This window comes from Pteropus medius, unplaced genomic scaffold (assembly GCF_902729225.1).
Source record: "Pteropus medius unplaced genomic scaffold, Ma_sr-lr_union100, whole genome shotgun sequence".
Classification (NCBI taxonomy): Eukaryota; Metazoa; Chordata; class Mammalia; order Chiroptera; family Pteropodidae; genus Pteropus; species Pteropus medius.
The window spans coordinates 541,276-564,900 of NW_024342647.1; the positions used below are offsets into that span (position 1 = coordinate 541,276).

Sequence of the window (23,625 nt, forward strand, 5' to 3'; positions counted from 1 at the left end):
GGCCCCCGAGTGAGCAGCTGGCCCACAGCACAGTAGATGCACAGGGAGGTTAATGGTGCGGGGGCAGGAACCACACAGGGCTGCTGTGAGAAGTCAGTGGGGTCGGGGGGCAGAAGCACTAATCAGGAGGAAGGGGTATGGGGCTGTGCCAAAGGGGGTTCCTTGTTAAAGGAACGCAGACACGGAGCAAAGCCTGTGAGAAGGGTGGGGGACGATGGGGGAAGACAGGCAGTAGAGGGTATCATCGGATTTACCCTCCTGCCATCGAGAAAAATACAAACAAGAAAACTAGAAAACCAGGCAACCTACACGAAACAGAGGCTTCCAGACACTGAACAGGCAGTGCAGTGGTGACGCCTGTGAGACCGGAGCACGCAAGGCGAGCCCTGCTCACTGTCTACAGTGTCCACGCCACACAGAAAAAGAGAAGTGACCTCACAGAGCTAAGGAGACCCAGGAGGGCAGCGGGGCAAGACAGGTAGGACTTGTGGGACAGGGCCGGAGAGGAGGAAGATGCAGAGAGAACACCCATCTCCCGAGGGGCCTTCTGGGTCTCTGACTGAGGACTGGCCTGCAAGCCTGTGAGAACACAGCCAGGCCGGGGCACGAACCATTGGAAGGTAGTTCACACAACCAACCCCCTTAGGAATACTTCAGCTCCTTCCAAGTGCACTGGGAAAATGTACTAGCATCGGAGGCCTCAAACAGAATCCCCAGAAGGAAAGTGCTCCAATAGCACAGCCACGTTAGATCTGGATGCAAGGCTGTCCAGGACCCACCCAACCAAGTTTTACTGTAAGCCTCAAAAGAATCGTTAAACTGATTCCAAGGAACCTCACTGCGACCAGAACAAAACCCAAAATATGTAAAGGGACACAGAACCACCAGCATCTAAAGTTCGCAATGTCCGGCATCCAACCAAAAATCACCAAACACGCAGAACGGTAGGAAAACAGAACCCATAACGAGGAAGAGAATTAGTGAAAACAGACTCAGAAATGTCACAGATGACAGAATTAGTAGACAAGGACATTAAGACAACTATTATAAATATATTTCGTGAGGAAAGCAAGAGCATGATGAGAAGAAACGGATGGGATTCACACCAAATTTAAAAGGATCTAGAGGCAAAAACGCAATATCTGAAATGAAAAAATACTAGACAGAATTAACAGCAGATTAAGGCACTAAAGAAGTGATTCGTAAACTTGAAGACACAGTAACAGAAATTATCTAAGACTGGGGAGGCGTGACCATATACCCACAGATCCAAGAGCTCAACAGACCTCGAAAACATCAAGAAAACTACACCGAAGCACAACATAATCAAGTTATTGGCAATCAGTGATAAAGAAGTAAAGTTTTAAAAAATCCAGAGGGAAAAAAAGGACATTAAATATAGAAGAACAAAGATAATGACAGGGGACCTACTATTACAGCCAGCGCAGGGGCCGCATCACGAAAAGTTCTTAACGGAAGAGCTGAAGAGTTGCGACAAACACCATGTGGCCTGAAAAGCTCAAAATACTTATTATCTGCAACTTTACAGAAAGTTTCCAACCCCTGCCCTCAAGTGACAACAAAGAAATATCGTTAGTAAGCCAACAGAGGAGATAAAATGAAGTCATCAGAAATACTCGATATAAAAGAGGGCAGGGAAAAAAGGAACAAAGCAGTACAAATAAAACGAAAAGCAAGACAGTAGGTTTAAACATATTCATGTTGACAATTACGTTAAATCTAAGTCGTCTCAACATTCCAATTAGAAGGCAGAAACTGTCAGATAAAAAGCAAAAACAGCAAGGTGTCTGTAAAAGAAACTCACTTTATGTAGAGACACCCAGATGGGTTAAAAGTATAAGCATGGGAAAGGACATACCAGACTAACACTGCTAAAAGGAACTAGGGGCAGGTGTATCAACATCAAACATTTCAGATCAAGTAGGGCTACAAAAAAGGTGATTTGATGATGATAAAGAGGTCAGTTCGTTAACAGTATACATCACAATCCCAAATGTGTGTGCGTCTAACGATACTTTCAGTGTATGTAAAACAAAAACCAACAAATACAGACAGACAAATCCGTACTTTTGACTAGAAACTTCGATATTCTTTTCTCGATGAGTAAACAAGTAGAAAAACCAGCGAAGATACAGAAGTCTTGAACAACACCATCAACCTAATTGACCTAAGTGGCATTTACAGTCAGGGAGGAAATATAGCAGGATTGGTTAGTAGAAATAAACGTGCTAAATAAGCCGCTGAAATCAGAGCATGTGCCTCTCAGAGAACAGACACAGTGAGCAGGAGGTGGTTAAGCTGAAAAATGTTTTCCCTTCTCAGAACCACACACGTGAAGTCGGCCAAGAGCAGAGCTGGCGGTCAAGTGAACAGTAGGTTCCTAGTCACCCTGGTTATAAGCCTGCTGCTAACCATTTTCCTATGAACAAACCCACAGGTAAACCAAGCAAACAGCAATTAGAAGCAGAAAAACAGGCAGTCTAAATAGGACTGTGGGAAAGGTTTCTGCAGTGGATAAAGCATGAGGCCAGGTGGGGGAATGTGCACACCTGTGAAATCTGTCCAGGTGACAGGCTCTTATACCGTGTAAACAAACAAGCTCTAAATCCACACTGTCTCTCTTATACCTGGTATTACTGTCATAAGAAAGTAAATGCCAGGATTGGGACTGTGGGTTCACTTAGATGCTACACCATCAATAAAGAGTCAGCATTAAAACCAATGGTCCCCCTGGAAATCTTCCCGCATAATCCACAGGCACCTTAAAACTCAACACATTCAAACCTGGCACGGTCACCCCCTCCCCTCCCCCAAACTGCTCCTCTTTCCAAGTTTCCCATCTCAGTAACTGGCACCACGATACGCCCAGATGCTCTTAGTAGAAGCCTAGAGGTTATTCTGTCTCCTTCTTCCCTCTCACCTCCCATATTCACCCACGGAACGTAACTGCCATTCATTCTTACTTTTCCTGCCCCGAACTGGGTCCTCGCTGTCTTTCCTGACATCCCAATCCTGCTTCTAAACTCCCCTGAGAGCACTTACCAAGGAAACGTGACCCCCCTAACAGGGCCCTCAGGCCCTTCGTGAGCTGGGCCTGGCTGACCTCACGTCCGCCGGGCCCAGCTTTGCATCTTATTGTCATGTCAACGCACGCTGTGACGTGTGGGGATCCCCACACTCCAGGCTACCCCGTACCTCCCAGGCCTGTGCCACGCTGTCCCCACCTCCTAGGACACTCTCTTCCTTCCTATCGCCACACTCGGCTCACCCTGCCGCTCATGGGCCCCTCCCCTGACCAGGAGCCTCCTGGAGGGCAGTGGACAGGTCTGCCCGCTCTGGGCATGTGGGGCCGGGGCTGGCTCCCGAGCAGGGACGGGCGCCCTCACCTGCTGATGATGCCCTTCATCTGGATGTCCTTGTCCTCCTGCTGCCGCCGCAGCCGCTCCTCGCCCTCCTCCAGCCGCGCCTGGTACTCCAACACCAGCTTCTGCGTCGTCTCCTCCTGGCACTTGAATAGGGTCTCATACTCCTCTAGCTTTTTGTTGGAGATGCGTAACTTGTCCTGCAGCACTGCCAGGTCCTGCCAGGAGGGCAGCGTGCCACGAGCACAGCACCCAGGACAGAGAGCACAGCCTCGTGAGCCGGAGCAGGAGCACGGGGTGGGAAGGAGCCCAGCTTGAAATGCTCCCGGGGCGGTCAGCATCCCAGCTCACTTCACTCAGCGAGGAGATGCCAAACACTGCCCCCCATCTGGGGCCCTCTCCACGCCAAGCTCCCCCAGCCTGACCTTACGGCTGAGAGCATGAAGACTCAAACCCAGATCTCTCAGAAGTAAAGGTTTAACTAGGGTCTTGACCTTTTCATTAAAAGGTTAAAACACGCTTGAGTACGTTAAGGAGATCTGACCGTGCCCTGTGAGGTAGCAGCTCTACTAGAGGGGAAACTGAGGCCCAGAAGGCAAAGTGACCTGGTCACACAGAGTAGAGTGACTGACAAGCGGGGTAAGATCCTAGCCTCCCAGCTTCTATCTGACCCCGAAGCCGGGGTGGTGGTGCAGGGAAGTGGGCACAGAGAGGTTAAGGGCAAGGTGGTCTTGGCTTTCTGGCTCTGATTCGGCCCAGCACGCTCAGCCTCTGGGGAAGAGAAGGAGATGTAAGGCAGCAAGAGAAGAAGCAAGCTGGGGGGCTGTGCAGGCTGGACAGAGGGCGGGGCAGGGTCGAGGGCTTGGGGCCTTGGTAACAGGAGCCCAACTCACTCAAGGGCAAAGGGCCGCCCAAAATCAGCGGGGCAGCAAAGCCAGAGAGACCCAGCTCAACCCCAAACGTAATCCCTGAAACAAAGCTGGACCCACCGGGCAGCCTGGCTCTGTGAGAAATGGCCCTGGCCCCATCCTGGGTGTGCTGCTTAGCTGGACAGAGGGGTGTGGGAAGGGCCTGACAGGCAGGACCAGGTCTCCGAGGAGCTTGGGCAACAAAGGCCTCCTGGATTTGCCTGGGAGGGTCAGCGGCAGAGATGGCGAGAGAAGCCGCAGCACATTCCTCCCAGGGACAATGAGGAAAGCGGACACGCCAGCCGCAGCCTGACTCACACTCACTCAGGTCATCCTAGCCACTCACGAACGGGAACGTGAGTCTCAAAAAGGCAGAGCTTGGCCCCGGGTTCACGGAGGGAGCCGGGGGTGAGGCTGGCCCTCCTTGCTGCCCAGCCGAACCCTGGCTCTTGGAGCACTATGCCCCATGTTCCCTGGTCCCCCTCACATAATTATGGTGAAAGCGAGCGGATGTGGTGGACCCAGAGGATGGCGGAGGGTGGCGGAATGCAGCATGAACATGAACCCCGCCCTAGGCCAGGAGAGGGAGGCTGCCCCCCTGCCCCCCGTGCCCTTGCCGAGAGGCTGCTCCAGACTTTCTTGGGGCTGAGAGGGTGGGAGCACCAGCAGTGAGAGGGGGAATTGTCTGGGGGACCTTGCACTGGTCCTGGGTCGACCTTGGCTTTGGCCTCCAGGAAGAGACAAGGACCAGCCACGGATCCAGGGAAGCTGCTGCCACTGGGAGAATTCTGGAGACGAGAAGCGCCCCACTGTCCCTCCCGGAAGGCCGCATACGTGTGGTGGCGCGGGGTCTGGGTATTTTAGACAGATTTTTTTTTCCCCTGGGGGGAAGAACACATCACAGTAGCAACCTGACCCCTCACCCTGGCTCTCTCTCTCCCAGGCCCCGGTGGAGATGGGGGCTGGAAAAGAGCCCGGCCTCAGGCAGGCACAGGCCCCGAGTGGAGGGGGCCTGGCTGGGGTGCTTCTCCAGCTGTCTCGGGACCCACACCTCCGCCTCCTCATGCACGAGGCTCCCTCAAGGGACTCCACGTGCCTCTTCGGCACCCCCGAACGTCAAGTCCCAGATTCTCTTAAGCTCAGCCGCCCAGTCACTCAAGAATGAGGCCTCCCAGAGGTCCAATGACCAGCTTCTGGGAGCCTGGATTCAGGAGAAGTCCCAGCTGAGTCTCACGTACAGCCCGTGTGGGAAATGTCGTGTCTAAGCTAAATCGTTCTTGCTGATTCCAGATTCCACTGATCACTGTCCTCAAGTGAAACCAGGGGTTGAGAGGGGACTGGCCATTTGCAGGACCGAGCAGCGCCCCCATTCAGGGCTCGAGAGGAGAGAATCCTGCCAGCTGCCAAGGGAGGCAGCCCCGCCCTGCCCCAAACTGCCAGGGTCCAGCTTTACCTTTTCTGCTTGGCTGAGCTCCTCCTTACTCCTTAGCCTATCCCTGTGGGGGGGGTCTGGGCCCAGGCCCTCGTCTTCTAACAACTGCGCGTTCATGGTCAAGAGCCAAGCGGCCGTGCGGTCCAGGGCATTGGGGCTCACGGGTGAAGGGCCCTACAATGAAACGACAGCTGTGAGGGGCTGGAGGGAGGCATGGGAGGGGAAGGGTGGGGGTGGCACCCAGTGAGCCATAGGGACAAGTGGCTCAGAGGCACGGTGGGGAGGGAGGGGACTTTCAGCTGGCTGGGCACCTACTGATGCAGCCCCTAACCCAGGAAGCTCCACCTCCCGGGCAGCCTAAGGCAGAGTCAAGAGCCCAGGTGGCCTCCTGAGCTGTTCTCTGCCACCCAGGTGAGAATGGGTGGTCTGGCCCTGGCAGACCAGGAGGTCTACCCAGGGGACGTCAGTTCCGCATGCTGCGTGTGGCCCTTGGGTGACAGAGGACACCCAGGTTCCCTGGAAGCCGGCTCGGTGCAGGGCGGGGGCCTGTGAGGGGTGGGTAGGCTCCTACCCTGGAGAGGGCTGTAATAAGCTTGGAAATGGAAACGGATCGGCCCCTCCTCCCTCCTTCTCCCTGATCTGGGTGTCTCAGGGAGAACTGGCAGAGGGACCGTAAGGCCAGTGTCCCTGGTTCCCAGGATTTAGGCAGGGGCCAACGAGGCAGGTGCCAGTGGGGCTGAAAAGAGGGTGGTGACATGTGTGGCAGGCTGGTGGGATGGGCTGTCATTCGGCGTGGGATGGCAGCCGGGTGCGGCGGAGGTGGAATGACCAGGGGGAGCAGCGTGAGTGGGCGTGACGACCCGGCCCGCCCTCCCCTCCGCCCGCAGCACTGACCTGCTTGTGCAGCGCGCGCGGCTTCAGCTCCGGGCTGTCGCCCTTGGAGGAGGAGGACTGCTGCCGGAGCCGGGCGCCAGGGCCCGCCCAGTCGGGAGAGGCCGACGCCAGGGTGCCGCTTGAGGGCCGTGGGTACTGCAGGGTGCTGAGCAGGGTGGGCGGCGTCCGGCCCCGGGGGGCCGGAGGTGGTGGTGGAGGCGGAGGCGGCGGCTGGTCGATCCGCCGCTGGGGGCCGGCGCTGTTCTGCCGCGGCACGGTGGGCTGCCCACCCTTCTCCATCAGCGACATCTGGCGCCGCGCCAGCTCGCCCGGCCGTCGCCCCAGCTCCTCGGCGGCACCGCCGTAACTTCCCAGCTTGGCAGCGGCCGCCAGCTCCTCACTGTTGCTGTGGGAGCTCAGGGAGCTGTGGCCCTCGGAGCCCGAGTCGCCAAGGCCGCGGGGTGACAGAGGCAGGCCAGCCGCCATCTGGTACACAGGGTTCTGGAAGGAGAGCGGGGCCAACAGCTGAGGCCGGCCGGGCGCGCCCTCCGAAGTGCCCGGCGTGGTCGGCGTCTGGCCTGCCCGCCGCACTGTGGCCAGCCCTGCCAGGCTCCCGGGGGCTGCCCGGGCTGGCCACCCAGCCACCAGCTGAGTTGCAGGGGCCTGCCCGTCCGCGGTGAGGGCGTCAGGGCCCGCCGGGGAGCCCGCCTCCCCGTCCAGCGTGCGGGCGTCTTGGAGGTCCATCATGGACAGGCTCTTGCCACCATTGGCCATCTGAAGATCAGGCTCGTTGGCTTCCGAGTAACTCGAGCTGCGGGCAGGTGAGGGCTGGACCCCGGAGGACCTTGTGACAAAAAACAAGTCCTTGTTTTCGGGGGTTGGAGACGGTAACCGGGTGAAATCTATCAGACTGCAGGGAGACAAGCACACACAGGGAAAGAAGGGGGAAGAGAAGAACTGTGAATGCGGCCAAGGCAGGTCCGAACCGACAGCCCCCGCCGACCTGCCGGGCCCAGCGGCCTGCGCCGGGGCCGGGGCCGGGGCGGGAGAGGGAAGGTGGGGCGGGGAGGCAAGGCGCAGGGGCAGCAAGAGTGGGGCAGTCCCGGGACCACTGGCCCAGCGGCAACACTAAACCTGAGCCTGGGCAGCTGGCCCTGGCCGAAGCTGCCACGGGGGCTGAATGGCTGTGATGGCTGTTCCTGAACAAAACCTCTGCGCTAGTGGCCAGAGCTGCCAGTGCCGGACCAGGCTGCTTGGCAGTTGCCCTTTCCCTGCTCGGCTGCACCTTGGGATAATGGGTGCTGAAGTCTGGAGTGTTCTGGAAAATTCCCCCCACCCTTAGCTAAACCCACAACGCAGTGGCTCTCGGCTATCCAAGGGTCCTGCACGGAGAACTCCCGACTTCAACGCCACGGGGGCTCCCTCTGCCTCTTGCCTCTTGCCTCTTGCTCCTAATCAGACTGATAAGCAAACTGGGGGCCTGGTGAAGCCTCCCCTGCCCAGCCTCCTGCTGCCACCCCCTTGACTGACTGGCAGGCGGGGGCTGGCGTTCTTGCCAAAAACAATCAGAGGAGGATCCTCAGGGCATGACTCAGGCAGGGAGAGTCTGCGCCTGCAGTGGCAAGCTGCACCCTCCCCGGGTCTTCCAGCCTCTTCTGGGCCCCTCCCTGAAGCTGGCTCCTTGGAAGAAGGCACAACGTGGTGGAGCCAGCTGGACTTTGGAGGGAAGAATGTGGGGGTGAAATGGGCTCTGAGGGCGCTGGAGGCAGCAAAGACCTGGGGCTTTGACATGGGCTTGGAATGTAGGCTTAGCCTCAGATGGGGAGAGGAAGTGCCAAGCCCCAGCTGGCGGAGCTGGGAGAAACCCGGACCAGCCTTGAACCTGGTCAGGTCTCCTCAAAACCCATGAGCCTGGCTCTCTCTCAGCTAAGGTGTGTCCCCACCTGAACTAAGATTTACTTCACTTGGCAGGTTGTATGAACGAACCCTGAGACGCAGAGGGACCCGGAAGTGGCATCTGGCCTCTTCCTGGGCTTCCAGTCTTATGTTCCGCCCCGTCCCGCCCCCGATTCTTGATCTCCATGCCCTTAAAAGACTGCCACTGCCACCACCACTGGCTGAGACCCGACTCCCAATTCTGCTGCCTCACCCTCACTCTCACTGGCTGGTCCGAGATGGCCCCTGGCAGGCAGGGGACTGTGAGGGAGGCACAAATGACTCGGTATAAACACCTATTTTAAAGAAATATCCCCATTTTGACATCGACGTTACAGAACATTTGCCTTTTCCTCCACTATATGTGTTTTATTGTCCAGCACTTGTCCAGGGGCTGAGGGCTCAGAGTGAGGGCTGGGCCCCAACTCTAGTTTTCTGAGGCTCAGCCTCAAAGCTTTGTAGTCACCTGAGTTCCTGCTAAAAACACATGCCCCTGAGCACCACTTCTGGAGACTGATTCAAGGCCAGGAAATACCAGGAGAACAGGTATTTTTAACATACATCTAGGTAACGATCTGGAGGTATCGGGGACTAGTAACTGTTCTTCAATAGAACATGCCAGCTTTGTCCAGGCCTTTGTTAGTGCTAGTCCCGCTACCCAGAATGCCTTTTCCACCAATGGAAATGTTTCCTAACAAGCTCAAAACTTTAGCCCTACCTCCTCCAGGCAGCCTTCCCCGATTTTTCCAAAGCGGAGGTTACCTGCCTAGGGCCTGCACAACATTCTTTGAGTCTTGTCCAGCTTGTTTTACAGACTGTAGGTGGGCTGTGCCTTGTCTGCACATGCACCCCACGGCACCCAGCACATCTGGCAGCTCTTACCCAGAGAGATCATTCTCAATCACCATCTTCTGCAGCCCAGCTGAAATGCTACTGCTGCCAGAGCCAGGAGTGGAGGCCAGGTCGTTGCTCCCTGTGAGCGGCCCACTGCCCGGGGTGCTCAGTGCTGTGTGGACGTCCCTTAGAATTCGAGGCAGGGGTCCCAATTTGGATACGATGCTCTGCAAAGACACGACAAGGGGCAGGTGTAACCTGCTGGGGCCACCTGGGGAGGCCAGGCACGCAGCAGCCACTGTGGTTCAAAACCCCCGAGCGCGCAGGCCCTCCTCCCCCACCAGGCAGATCCAGCAGGGCCAGGGCGGGGCAGGGGGGAGTAGAGCTCAGCAATCTGCAAAGTCCATATTCATCAGCTCCCCATAACCTTCTGAGACAGAAGTGCGAGGCCCAGAGGAACAATGCCAACCTAGTCCGAGCCTTTGACCCTAGTTCGTTCTACTTTGGTGCCTCTCCACAGTGAAAAACACATGTGGAATCCAGAACTTCCCACAGGGAGGGACGGGGCCTGGCCCGCTTTGACACCTGAGCCCCACTGGAGATGGTCCAGGCACAGAGCAGACACCACCACATGCCTGTCAGACAAGTAACAAGTGGATGATGGTCAGGCAGAGGGTGACACCTGGGCCCATCTTAACCTCACAGTGCTAAGGGTTCTGGGCTGCAGGGCCGAGCTGAGGGCAGGGGACTCTGCCATCTTCTGCTTATGCACTGGCTTCCGCACAGGACTTTGTACAAAAAGGAAGTGTGAAGACTCATGTGGTCAACAGAGCACAGACTCAAGAGGCTAACACAGCTCAATTTCAAATCCTTGCTGCTACACTGTCAGCTGTGATGGCTGCTGACCGTTGTGCAGATACAGAGGACGGTGGCCGGCACAGGGGCTCAGGCAGTGGTGGCAGCTGGAGTAACTGGTGTTGGCAGCAGTGGAGGAAGAGAAGGTCTTGGCCCTAGTTTCCTCCTGGCCCTAGTTTCCACGTCCCCCACACCGTGTCTCTCGCAGCCAAAGGGCAGTGGACATAAACGGGCAGAAATGACTACGACAGCATCTGTTTGTAGTGAAAAGCTGGACTAACCCAAGTGTCCAGCAACAGGGGGTCAGTGAAATAAACTCCAGTCACACGACAGGACAGTCTTGGGCTGTTAGAAAGGCTGCAGCGGGGGACATACGTGGTGCCATGGAAAGATGGCCACGACAGAGTGAGAAGTGCACACTGCAGTGCACACGTAAGTTCTCACTCTGACGCAAATACATAAAAGAGGAAGAGGACCTTGTGCTGTGTGTGTACTTCACACACACGTGGGAGTGACCTGAGTGGTCATGTCCAGGAATGGGGCAGGAGCGGGGAGGCCTTCCAGCCCCGTTTCAGCAACAACTGCTTTTGTAAGGTGGTCTCTCAGATCTCTGGGAAAGCAAAAGATATTCTGGAAGCAGATTGCAGCCGGCCTCACCCTTGCTGCCAAGAACTTGTTCACCGTGTGGGCTGGGGCTGCTGGGGGTGCACTGGACCCCCAGGCCACAGAGGGCACACTCCAGATGGCTGCAGCAATGTCGGAGATGTCTAGGGAATAACCATTTCAACTGATGGTCAAGGGCAATTCTGGGAAGGTTCGTAACTTCCTGCCTGACACGTGGAGGTGGAGCATTCTATCTTGTTCTTATCAGTGGCCTTAAAACCCAGAACAAGGACATTTTTGGAGAAGTAGCTAAGTCTGATCACATTTCTCACAGGTGGGGAACACGCCTTCGTATGTGGAATCCACCCACACATCGCCAAGTGCATGGAACACAACTGAAGCCCCAGTACCCAGAGTGGGGTCCCCCAGCAGGTGCTGGCAAGTGAATGTGGCAGGCCCCAGGGGAACGGGGCCAAGGTCCCTGTGCGTGCTGACAGGGCCTGGGTTGGAACCTTGGGCTCTGGCACCGGGCAGGGCTGCCGATCTGCCCTACATGGGGGAACTCTTTGACTGTCCTCTGTCCCACGGGCACAGGCACCTGCTCGAGCTGGCTCACGGCCTCCCAGAGCAGGGAGTGCAGGCTGGAGAGCTCGCGGCCCAGGTCGATGTAGCCCTCAAAGCCGGCGGTGTTGGAGATGGTCTCGGGGTTGGAGATCTCCAGCAGAAACCGCTGCATGTTGGTCCACTCGTGTTCCAGGAACTGGTTCATGAACGACATGTATTCTTCCTTGCTTCCAAACCTAGAGAGAGCAGAGAGGGTGAGCACCTGGTTCCGAGGCAGGCCCGGGAAAGCCAGGCCCCACCCAGGGGCCCCCTTCTCTGAGACGCGTCCACCTTCTCAGCTCCCACCCTTCCTTGAGCACCATGCCTGGCTCCTCTATCACTCAGTCCCCCCCCCGCCAACCAATCTGCTGACTCAGGGCCCTCTTTCCTCATGGCCGACTCCAGAGACTCTTTCTTGCACCTTTTCTCACAAGACCTAGAATGTTCCCTGGTCCTCACGCCCTTTCACTGCTAATCACAATCTCTTTCTTTTCCCCCTCCAAGTTTCAACGGCCTGGTGCGCAGATGATTCTCAATCCGCGCTCGGCCAGGCCTCTGCCGAGCCGGCACACACACGCTATGTCCACAGCACCTCCCCTCCTCCTACCCACCCCGGCCAAGTCTGAAGTCGTCACTATCGCCCATATCCATGCTCTCCTCCTGGGCTCCCTATCCTAAGTGGAGACACCACCGTCCACCGGACAGCTGGGCCAGGAGCCTGATGGGCAATCTCCTCCCTCACCCTCCCCGCGACTGACAAGGCCTGCTGACTTATCTTCTTGTCACCCCTTGACCTTGCAGCCACTGCCTCCTGCATCGCCACCCCCTCAACCCAATACTTCTACCATTTTTCTCCTGCTGGAACCACAGCTGAGCTCTCCTTCCGGTCTCTCAGCTGCCAGTCCTGCTCCCTCCAACACCCTGGCCCCACCACTGCCAAGCTGACCTTTTCAGGACCCAGAAGAGATGAGAGCCGTCCTCTCCCTTGCTCAAAGCCCGCTGGTGGCTCCCACCACCCTGCCTCGCCTTTGAGTCCTCGCTGTGCCCCTGGGTCTCATCTCCCACATCTCCCAGCCTGGCACTTGATTCAGAAATGCCACATCGTCTTGTCCCTCCAGCACACGGCCGTCCCCGGGCCTGCCCCACCTCCGCTCTTGCTGCCCTGCTGTGAGTGGATGGCCGCCTTAGATCCTGGCACGCAGCTGGGAGCACGTGTTCCGGAAAGCCTCCCGGGAAGCGGAGGGCACACCTCCAGCCCCGCTCTGCTGCTCACTCGGCATCTCCCTCCCCTGCTGAAGGGCTGGCTCCAGGGAGCCGGGACCTGGCCCGATTAAGAGCCCAGAACGGAGGTGGCCCCAGAATGGGGCTCTATCTACGCTTTGCAAATGAGTGACCAGATGACCCGGCCCTTCCGTTTCCGCCCCCTCACTCTAAGGTACAGTCAGGAACATTTTACGAGCAAGGACGGCATTAAACAAGGACAGTCTGAAACAGCCTGAGCACCCAACCACGGGGGACGGGCTAAGGAAATATGGGCCCTTCTCCCTTGAAAGCGTATGAGTCATGCATTTCAAAATGAGGCTTATGAATGTTAAGTACATGGGAGAATCCTTATGATAAAATATTAATTCAAAAAAGCAGAAGGAAAAAATATCTTGTCTTCTTACCTTTGAAAATTAAGGAAACATACCAAAACGGCATGTACTTTTAGGAGGGGGAGGATGGGGTGTAGAGAACATTATATTTTGAAAAGGGGAGAGGGCAAGGACTAAGGATGACAGGGACCAAAGCAGGGCCCACAGTGCAGCCCAGCTCTGTCCCCGTGGGCTCCAGCCCCACGCCCCCGCCCCGACTCTGCCCGTCAGGCGACAAAGCACTCACTTGGCGAAGTTGGCCAGGTTCTGGGTAACCTTGGCGATGAGGGTGAGGGTGCGGGCCGTGCGGTCATCGGGGTACTCCTGCAGCAGGTTGAAGAGCGAGGGTGACATGATGGCCGGGCAGAGGAAGCGCAGAAACAGCGAGGCGCTGATGAGCCGTTCGCTGATGTCGGGCCGGCCTCGGCTGCTGCACTCCTGCCTCCACGAGGCAAACACCTCCTTCAGCTCCCGGGGGAAGACACTGCGCAGGAACAGGCGGGAGTGGGCCCAGTGGTCAGGCAGAGGCCCAGGACAGGAGGGCACAGAACAGGGACCTGGGTCTGGGTCCGACAGAGCCCTGTGTCCCAGCCCCGACAGCTGTGAGCTCCCTGGGCCCTTACTCAGTGACCTATGACCCTTCAGGCAGGGCTGCTCGGGGAGCTGAGACGGCACAGCTCGGTGAAGGCACCGAGGGAGTGCTCAGCAAGCTGAAGGAGCAGACACCCCCAAGCTCCAGTCAGGGCAGCGGGTTCTCCACAAAGGGGCCGAGTGGGATGGAACACGAGCACAGAGGAGCCGGGTCTCTGTCCCAACAGGAACCAACGGCAAGGGCCAGCTCATGGTCCCACCTTCCTTCAACCCTCTTCCCCAAACTGCAGGCATCAGGGTCCACGAGAGAGGGAGGGAAACAGCCGGAACAGACCATTGCTCCTTCGTTCCCATCACTGGCTTTTGAGACTTACTCCTTTTGCTTGAATAACAGTATAGGAATCAGGTTTTCAGCAGAGCTGGGAGTGATCACGATGGGGCTGGCCTAACCATAGGGTGAAGACACAGCTACTTCCTAGAGGGCGAGTGACTTCCCTGAGGGACCCAGTGAGTGTGGGCAGGGTCCCTAACCCCCAACTGGGGGGCTCTCTCCCCTGAGCATCCCCAACCTGCCACAACGAGGCCCCACCACGCCAACCTTTAAGTGGCTTTCCTATCTTTTTACCCTAAAAGATGGGCCTCCCACCCTGGGCTGGCGAGGACCCAGTGCTTGCTGAACCCAGGCTATGCCTGGCTGTTACTAGCTCCGGATGCTCTGACCAGGTGCCCGGTCCTGCCTGGCTGTCAGTTTCCTCACCCTTACACTGAGAACGAGGCCTGCCTTGCCGAGCTCACAGGGCCATGTTAAGGCTGAGATCCCGAGGCCATTAGAGGCCTTGATCAACTTGGAAAGCTTTTGCCCGTCAAGCCCAGCGCCCAGCCCAGCGAGCTCTCAGCGGGGAATGTGGTGAGTACAAAGGCACTGGCTAGAGAGACCGTGAGGGCAGGCAGCCTTCAACTCCAGCCCTTGGAATGCCTGGCCCAGGACTGGGCAGGAGGCAGGCATGGAGTGATGATATCTAACGATGGCCTTGTCCAGAACTGAGAGGTGCCTCTGGGTCTGACAAACACCAGAAAGAGGAAATGGAAAAGCTTTGTCCCCAGGCATGTTTCCCTGTGTCCCACACCCGGCCCACCCTGGGAACAGCAGGGCAGGGTGAGAACAAAGCCTGGCCCCAGAGAGTTCCGGGCTCTATGGTCGCCCCTGCCCCCGATGTCAGGGATCATTTGTGACCCAGCCCAAGTGGCCAGGCCGGCCCCAGGTGAACAGGAGGGGAGAACTGACTGTGGTGACGTGGAGGGGCCACCAAGGGGGGCCGGGCGTAAGGCCTTCAAGCGGGAAGGCAAGGCGTGCAGTGTGACCAGAGAAAGCAACGACATATGGCTGGGGGTGGGGCTGTGGGGTCAGGAGAGGGGCTCCAGTGGAGAGTGACATGCCTGTCATGAGCTAGAGTAGTGACCAAGGAGAAAATCCGGGCAGCTCCTTCAGTGTGAAAATAACCACAGTGCTTGGGGCTGACAGCAAGGTCCCCACTCCAGACAGCTGTGCACGCCACACCGTAACGAGGCTGTGCTCTGCACCAGGCCAGGTGCCCACCAGACACACATGCCCCAGGAGCAAGCAGGCACACGGGCCGCCAGCCTTGAAGGCAGCAGCCCAGGTACCGATTCTGGCTCGGCCGCGGTCCTGTCTGAGCGGTCCGCTCCACCCAGCCCTGCAGCCCTCTGCTCGACTTAAAGCCCAGTCCTCTCTTATTCTCCGCAGTGCAGGCGGGAGGCCTGCCCGCTGTCCAGGCCCCCGCATAGCCCCTCCCGGGCCCGATCACAAGCCTCTGATGAAGCGTCAAGCTCCTATGGGCAGATGAGGAGGTAAGCCCTCCACCCACCCCAGGCACGTGCCAAGCAGGGCCTTATCAGTCAATGTCACCCCCTGTGCAGCCCCATCACCTACAGCAGCACCGGGTACACAGAGAGCCCGAAAAGGACCAGGATGGGGGGCCTGGCAGCCCAGCAAGACTCTGCAGGCTCAGGCAGAGGGTGGGTTTCAACCCCAGAGCCACCGCTTTGAAGCTGAGAGGCAGCAAGCATGTCAATTACTCTCTCATTAAGCCTCAGCTCTCCTGTTCATGAAATCAGGCACAAGGGGAACAGAGCCTCCTCGCCAAGCTGTCTGAATCAGCACACCGCATGCAAGCCTAGCGCAGGGCCTGGCACACTGTGGACACCCTGATGTAGGACGGGTCAGAGGGGAGGCGCTGGGCAGTAGAGCCCGAGGCAGCACTGACCAGTAGGAGTTGATGATCTTGCAGAAGGCCAGCTCGCAGCACATCTTGAGGTTGCCCTGGTGCTCGGGGAGGTCGGCGGCCGAGCACTTGCTTGGGTCCACTTCGCAGTTCTCGTCCGACTCATACAGCGCTTTGATGAACTCGCCTGTGGCCAGGAGGGCAAGGAGTAGGCAGTGAGGACCTGGTGGGCATGCCTCGCCCTCTGCCCGCCTGCCGGCCTCACCCTCCCTACCTAGCGCATCCTGAAGGTACTTCTGGCCCACCAGCTTGAGGTACTCCTCGATGGCCTTGGTGGCCAGAGTGTTCTCCCGGAAGATGAGGTGCTCGTTGTCCCCACAGCGGTCCACCTCTGACATCATCAGGTCCGTCAGGAAGTCCTGGGGAGGCAGACAGTGAGGAGACTGGACCCGAGCAGGCCTGGCAGGCAGCACCCTAGGATTCCAGACCTGCTCCCTGGCCAAGAGAAGACCTTGCTTCTCAACACTGTTCCATCGTCAAGACGCTGGTGCCCATCCATGGGGTTGGCCAGGGAGTGAGGGTAGGGCAACCTGGTTAGGGGGGATGCCCATCACTGGTGACATCAAAGCTGGGTCCAGGGATCGGGAAGCAGACCTGGGCAAAAAACATGCTGCAAGAACATGAGGTCCCCGTATCATAGCCAGACCGGCTGGACTCAAATCCCTGCTCGGTCCTGACCAGGCCTGGCTGGATAACGGGAGCAGAACTCCCCCAACCGCTGCCATCACCACTGGGGCCAAAGAGGATAAACAGGCCATCTTCCCTCCATCGTACGAGCAGCTGCCACTATCTACCTGTTACTCCGATGGGGTCTCCCATACCAGACAGACTCATTCTGTGTGGTCCCTCAAAGAAGAACGAGAGAGAGGCAGAGGCAGGCGTGTCACCGAGCAGTGAGCCAGTGCTCAGATGGTGAGAGTAGGGACCTTGGCCCGGGTGGATAGGCAGTGGCACTACTGGCCACCTGGCAAACCCAGAGCAGCAGCTCCTCACTGTGGTGTGCCCCAGACTTCTCTGGAGGGCAGCTGCTACGCTGATGAGCTCGCCAGTCCCACGGGCAGGGAGCCTGAGCCCACACTTTCCCTCCTGACTGGGAAGCTGGACTGCCCAGGTGGGGATTCCCTCCCTCTAAAGCCCCTGCCTCCTCTCGCCCACAGCCAACCCTGGGGTTCGGGGCAGAGGAGGAGACAGGCAGGGAGCTGGAGACGCAGGGGAGGGCGAAGGGCAGGGTAGGGAACACCCGGCACAGAGGCTGCAAGGTGGCCAGCGTGGGCCAGGGTTTCTGGTGTGCACAACTCTGGGTCCCTCTGATATCACAAGTGGCCTTTTGAAATACAGAACAGAGACCTAGGCGCAGAAGACCCTGCTGGCCAAAAGAGGGACAGGAGGGTCCGGGGAAGCTACTGCTGGCTTCTCTAAGGACCACACAGCCTGAAGCCCTTCCTGACATACAGATGACATGCAGAGTCCCTTCTCTGGACATGCAGAAACAGAGGTAAGTACTGCACATCCTGCTCATGCCCGCGGGCCTTCCCGAACTCCTGGGTGGGTGCTGGGCCCAGGCAGGGATGAGGTGGTGCTCCCTTTAGAGCTAGGACTCGACGTGGGGAACAGGCACAGAACAGGCTGTGGCCACACAGCGGGCCCAGGTCTCCTGCTCTCCAGGCCTTGTTCCTCTCGCTGCACCTCAGGGAGAGGGGGTGGTAGGGAGAAGTCCAGGGACAGGGACTCTGAAAGGTCACGGCCAGGAGAGCAGAGCCTGGGGAGGGGAGCTCTGCCCCCACCAAGAACACCCCATAGTTCCCAAGTTCTGGGAACAGAGGGGGCACCAGATGTCAGTCACCCAGCAGCATGAGTTACTTTCTGTCCTTCCGCCCACTGCTCCGTACTCCCCACTGAGGGCCACAGGGGAGGCTGGACCCTGGCTGCCGCCTCCCTCCACGAGCACCTTGATTCGCCTCTTGTCTAAGTGGGGAGCCCCAAGAGCAAAGCCCCTTCAGACTGGAGTCAGCTTCCCAAGCCAGCCCGGCCCTCAGCGGCCAGGTACTAAAAGAACAGACATCGCAGCGGAAAAGGACCCACTCAAGCCTCACGCCACCCTCGATTAGCTGTTTCCCAGCACCCATCCCACTGCTGACTGGGACACTAAGGACAGTACAGCCAGAGGGCCCCCTGGCGGCCTGGCCCAGTCGGGCTGGAAGGCTGGAGGTGGGGGAAGGAGGTAGTCCGATGGCGTGGAGACCGAGCGCCTGCTGTTTCTCTCCCTGGTCCCACACTCGCTGCACACCTCCAGCCCAAAGGGCAGTGGGGCTTGAGAGCAGGAAGGCAGCCGGGGACCTCCAGCCCCGGCCGACCCTCTCCAGGGCCTCTGGGAACAGGTAAGAGGTCGGCTCGATGCAGTCATGCACCCTGGGCTCTGCCCTGAGGACCCGCGGCCTGGCCCCCACCTGTGCCTCCCCTGACCCCGGCACAGGGCAGTCCCTCACCCCACGCAGGCCATTTGGCTCTCAGGCCACACCACGTCTAGAGGGCAAAGGCCCAACTCCTGAGGCCAGCCCTCGAGGCCCTCTGCAACGTGGGTGAACCTCCGTCCAATCCTCCTCCACGGCACCCCCAGGCAGCTCCCCACAAGGAAGGAGGCAGGGTGGAGACGGGGGACGGTCTGTCCTGGAAGCCCACAGAACCGTTCTCCACTGTGCTGGGTGGGAAGGTGATGGGGAGCATTCCTGAAGGAGCCCACTTCCCTCTAACACCAGGTGGGTGGGGGTTACGGGGGCCTGGTCTGGCGGGGAGTGGAGGGTCAGAGGTGGGGAGGAGACAGCTGGTCCCCCCTAGCCCTGCAGCATGGCCTGCCTGGATGGCTTTAGACAGGCACTATTTGTAGGCTCTGGAGCTGGGGACGATGACAGCCATGGCTGGCTGACTATCAAATGGCTATAGAAGTGACCGTGTATCTGTGTGTCTAGGCGTGACAGGGGTGAGGCTAGGGCTACGATAGTGGCTGTACCCTGGTGGTCATCAGTTGGGGATGTCAACCAAACTCAACCCCTCACTGGACATGCGTGTCTGGGTCACTGGGTCCCCTGTGCTGGGAAAGGCTGGCCCCGTGACCTACTCCCTTTGAGCCTGAGGGACCAGCCCAATGGGGCAGTGGGGGAGGCCCTTAAAACCTACTTCCCGACTACAAGCTGCCATCCTATCTAATGCTCCATACCTGCGCCCCTGTGATCAGCTGAAACACGGGGCAGGAGCATGAAGCCCCGACTCTACGATGCGACTCGGGTTTAGGGGGCCCACTTGACTTTTAGGGCTGAAATCCACGACGTGAACGTGGGGAACCGCAGGTAACTTAGTGCGTCACCAGGCCTTTCCACAGGGCCATGCAACATGAGGGGTCCTGCCCTGGGCCCGAGCACGCACCTTCACCTTGCCCGTGCTCTGCAGGATGTGCACCAGGGCCGACGCCATCTCTTCCTTGGTCTTGGCACTGAGGATGGGCTCGAGGGCTGCACACAGCCCCAGGTAGTGGTTGGTGATGTGCTCGGCAAACTCCTTGTACATCTCCATGGGCAGGATGGTGATGGTCTGGTAGCGCGCCTTGATGCGGATCATGGGCCCGGGGCCCTTGCCGCCCTTGGGGTTAGGCGTCACCACTGGGTACCACTTTTCCACGAACTGCCGCCCAGCCACCGAGGCGGCGGGCAGGCTCACCAGGCCCAGGTAACTGTTGCGTTCCTTCTTCTTCTTCTTGTCAGTTTCCCGGTATAGGTGGACGGTGACAGTACGCAGGGGGGGCAGGTTGTGGAACTCAAAGTGCTCGCCCCAGAAGACATTGTCCGTCTTGAGCTTGCCCGTGGTGCGGGCATAGAGCACGTCGTCCAGGCACAGCTCACACAGGTACTTCTTCTTGGCCGGCAGGTCCTTGGCCTCGATCACCCATAGCTTCAGGATGTGCTCCACACGCCGGCTGTTGTCCTGCACAGGCACAGGGAAACCCTGGTCACTGCGGGGCCAGCCACCTGCCCACCGTCCAGCCACCTGCCCACCGTCCAGCCTGGAGCCGGGGAGCACTCTCAGGTCCGGGGGGACCCTGACAGCTGGTGCAGGGGGCCCAGGCACCGACAGGACGTGGGGTGGGCTGGGGACAGCTCTGGAGTCTGACAGACATGGGGCTGCGTCTCTGCTCTGCCTTGTGCTAGCTCACTGACCCTGGGCATGGGACTTAATCTAAGCCTCAGTTCCCTTCTTTAGAAAACAAAAATAAATAGTGAGAGATGAAGTAAGAGGTTAGCACAGTGCTTGACACTTGGCAGGCCACCGTGCCATTCATAAGCTCTTCTGGAGTTTGTAAAGTTGCGTAAGAGGTAATCACTGCTAAGGCCCCTTCTGTAGTGATGTTACGGTGACTGGGACTCAGCCCAGGCCTTCGAGTCAGCCAGGAAGGCAGAAGCAGGAGATTACACCTGGGGTCCCATGCACCTGATGGGGGAAGCCCAGAGGGTAGTGGAAACAGAGAGGAGGGTACCAGCCTGGGCCAGTGGTGCTCACCTGGAGGGCAGGACAGATGTCTAAGCTGATACTGGATAGGTGAGCAAGAACTGGTCAGGGGGGAAGGGGTAAACCAAAGATCCAGGCAGAAGGGCACCAGCACCCAATTCCCGAATCGCCTATATTGTTCTCTGGCCCAGCCTGCTGCGTGTGCTTCGAGCACCGAGGCCCACAGCACCCGAGTCAGTCTGGCCAACCAGAACCCCGCTTCCAGGGCCCAAACCTACTGCCCACGCAGGCCCTGTCTCTACACAGACTGTCCCACCTCCACCCCAGCCACCAGAGCCCCCCGCCCCTGCACCCTCATGTCGGAGTCTGAGTCTAACCTCACCCCCCCGGCTTTGGTGAGAGGGGGTACAGGCCTACCTTGTTGGGGTGCACCGCACGCCGCAGGTTCTCCATCCACTTATCCCGCTCGGCTGCTGACCGGCAGGAGAAGCACTTGCTTCCTGATGATGTTGTCACCTGTGGGGGACGGAAAGGACCGTGTCACAGGGTGGGCACGACCGGGGACCTTTGGGGCTTGGGGGGCTTCGGCCACTGGGTCTGCAGCACAACCTCAGGGAGGCAGAACAAGGCTCAGAATGACCCCTTTATTTCGTGTTTGCGGGTGGTGCGCTGAGACCACTGTCCCAGGGACAGGAGGGTGGCCCGGCCCTGCACTGCCTGGCACCTGGTCCTGGCTCCTCGCCCCTGCCTCAGCGTCCTCTCGTGGTTAGGAGAGGACCTTTCTGACTCCAACCTCACTCTCCCAGAGACGGGAAGCGAGAAGGCCGGGGACGCCTGCCTGGGTCAGAGGGCAATGCTTAACCTGAGGCTCCCTCTTCAGGTGGAGCCACAGGTAGGCGCAAGGATCACCCATCCTTAGCTGATACCTTCTGCCAGTTCTCTTTAGCTAAGCGACAGTGACATCTCTTTAGCTAAGTGACAGGGACTAGAGAAATGAGAATTGGGCTGTCTGGGTGTGCTGGGCCCTGGGGTCCTCCTGCCTGGAACCCTTCCCCTTCCCCTGCTGTGGGACACTCACTTATCCCCCGGTCCCCTCCAGGCGAGCGCGCCCAGCCCAAGCTGCACCTACTCTGGTCCGCTGCCCCTGGCACCACGCCAAGAGCTCGACAGTGAGAACCATACTCCCTATCTAGCTGCTCAAGGGCCTGCACGAGCCCCCTGCTGTGGGAACCCCTTGCTGTGGGTACCCCAGCCTTCCATGCCCAGGCACTATCTTCAGTCCGTCCCAGGCAACGAAGCCAGAGCCCAGATGGAACCGGGCTGGACCAGGAGTCTCGAACCGGAAACAGCAGGCACAGGGGTGGGGCGGATGCCAGGAGGTTGCCACACTAGTCCCCGAGGAGCTGACTTTCATTAGCAGGCTCGTTCTCCTATCGGAGAGCTCCCCTAACGATGCCAAGATCTTTGCGGGTGGGAGTGGGGGGCGAGGTGGGAAGAGAACATGAGTAACGAGAAGCAACGAGCGACCTCCAGGAACCCCTGCGACATCCATCGCCCGAGTCCCGGCTGGACCTCAGGTTTGAATGACCTCTGACATCTTGCCTTCTCTGGACCTCAGATTCCCCTCTCTACAGTGAGGGGCTAGACGCGTGATCCCCAGGTACAGCCCCACCAGCTTGGGCTGCTGCCCTCTGCTTGCTCTCAAATCTTGGGTCACAGAAGGCTAGGGCAGAAAAGGTTCTGGCTCACTTTAGAGCGGGGAGACTGGCCCAGAAAGGGGGGCACTCTCCACCATCACAATGCATTTGGGGGGCTTCTAAGGAGGGTGAGCAGGCTTGAGACACGGGCCCTGGGACTGGAGCAAGTCTCATGGGCTTCTAGCCCCTTTCACCTCTCCCAGAGTCTCCTGCTCTCACCAGTATGGAGGATAGTGCTGGTCCATCCCCAGGGCCCCCACTTCCCAGCTCCACCTGGTCTCCTGGGAGTCAAAAGCTATGAGCCGATTATAGCCATTGTTCTAAAGCTGAGGTCACCAAATACCCCATGAGGGTGTCTGGAGAAGACCAGGCCTGGCCAGGAGAGGCCACCGGCGTCCAGCTGCCACGAGCTTGACCCACCTCGAAGCAGTAGTCCTGGCCCAGGATGCTGCTGTGCACAGGCTTGATGACCACCTCCTCCTCCATGCTGAGGTCCAGAGCCTCCACCGCGCTGCTGGGGCTGAGCAGGGACTCGTGGGAGCGAGACTCCTTCAGCCTCGGCATCAGATGGGACCTGCAGGGTGGGTGACAGGTGTGTCGGGCTGGGCCTGCCACTCCCCTCCCCTGCCCTGCTCCTTCCCTTCCCCTCTCCTCCAGGCAATCACTGCCCTCTCAACTCAGCCCTTTCAGCTGAGGCAGGCGTGGGGGAGGGGCGCTGCGGTGCTGGCACCCCAGACCCATCATCAGTCCCTTCCCTTCGCAGGACTCTGGGTAAGCGGTTTGGACTCTAAGGGAATAAGTGGCCGAAGACAAGGACACTGCTCAGGAGCTGAGTCAGCATTGAGTGTGGGGACCCAGGGGAAAGAAGTGACCCCACCCAGGCCGCCTTCCCCATTCCCCTCCCCTCAGCCCGGCACCCTGTCAGAGATCAGAGCAGTCCTCATTGTCCAGAATGTCAGTGCCGATAAAACCCTTTCTCATACACCATCCCACTCTACCCCCAGCCCCACGTGAGGCAGAGAGCCCCCGGGACCTCTGCTGCACCCATTTTACAGATAAGGACAGTGAGGCTCAAGCCGGCGGGGATGCAGCAGTCTGCACAGTACTCGAGGTGCCGAGACTCGGGCTGGGTCCATGTGCCGGGGTTTCAGGGCCCAGGCCAGGGTCAGTGGGCTCAACGCAGGCACAAAGGGCAGAGGTAGTGGACGCCACCTGGTGCCCAAAAGGAGCCTGAACCCAGACTGGCTGACAGACGTGGCCCCACTGCCACCTGCTATGTGGCCCTGGGCAAACCACCGCCATCTCTAAGCCTTGGTTTCCTCAGCACATGACATGGGAAGTGCCTCGGATGGCACCTGCACCAGTGCCTGGTAGAGTCTACCTCGGAGAGGTCTGAATGTCCCTTTCTGGAACAGCACACCGCAGTGCCTACTGGAGCCCCCTCCCACAGCTGGGGCACAGGAAAAGCCTGCAGACC

General features: G+C 58.7%; 1 protein-coding gene across 6 annotated transcripts in view; it reads right to left on the reverse strand.

Moving 5' to 3' along the window:
* Positions 1–23,625, reverse strand: part of DAB2IP (DAB2 interacting protein) — a 156,525-nt gene that overhangs the window by 3,869 nt on the left and 129,031 nt on the right. For 5 of the 6 annotated variants that reach the window (XM_039866711.1, XM_039866715.1, XM_039866709.1 and 2 more), the window contains 11 exons: positions 22,569–22,722; positions 20,869–20,967; positions 19,375–19,929; positions 16,169–16,313; positions 15,937–16,081; positions 13,308–13,544; positions 11,422–11,623; positions 9,414–9,592; positions 6,618–7,506; positions 5,745–5,897; positions 3,408–3,601 (listed from right to left, as the gene is read on the reverse strand). In XM_039866711.1, coding sequence (XP_039722645.1) covers positions 3,408–3,601; positions 5,745–5,897; positions 6,618–7,506; positions 9,414–9,592; positions 11,422–11,623; positions 13,308–13,544; positions 15,937–16,081; positions 16,169–16,313; positions 19,375–19,929; positions 20,869–20,967; positions 22,569–22,722 — 2,952 coding nt within the window. The remainder of the gene's footprint in view (positions 1–3,407; positions 3,602–5,744; positions 5,898–6,617; positions 7,507–9,413; positions 9,593–11,421; positions 11,624–13,307; positions 13,545–15,936; positions 16,082–16,168; positions 16,314–19,374; positions 19,930–20,868; positions 20,968–22,568; positions 22,723–23,625) is intronic. The other variant, XM_039866710.1, reaches the window with a different exon arrangement.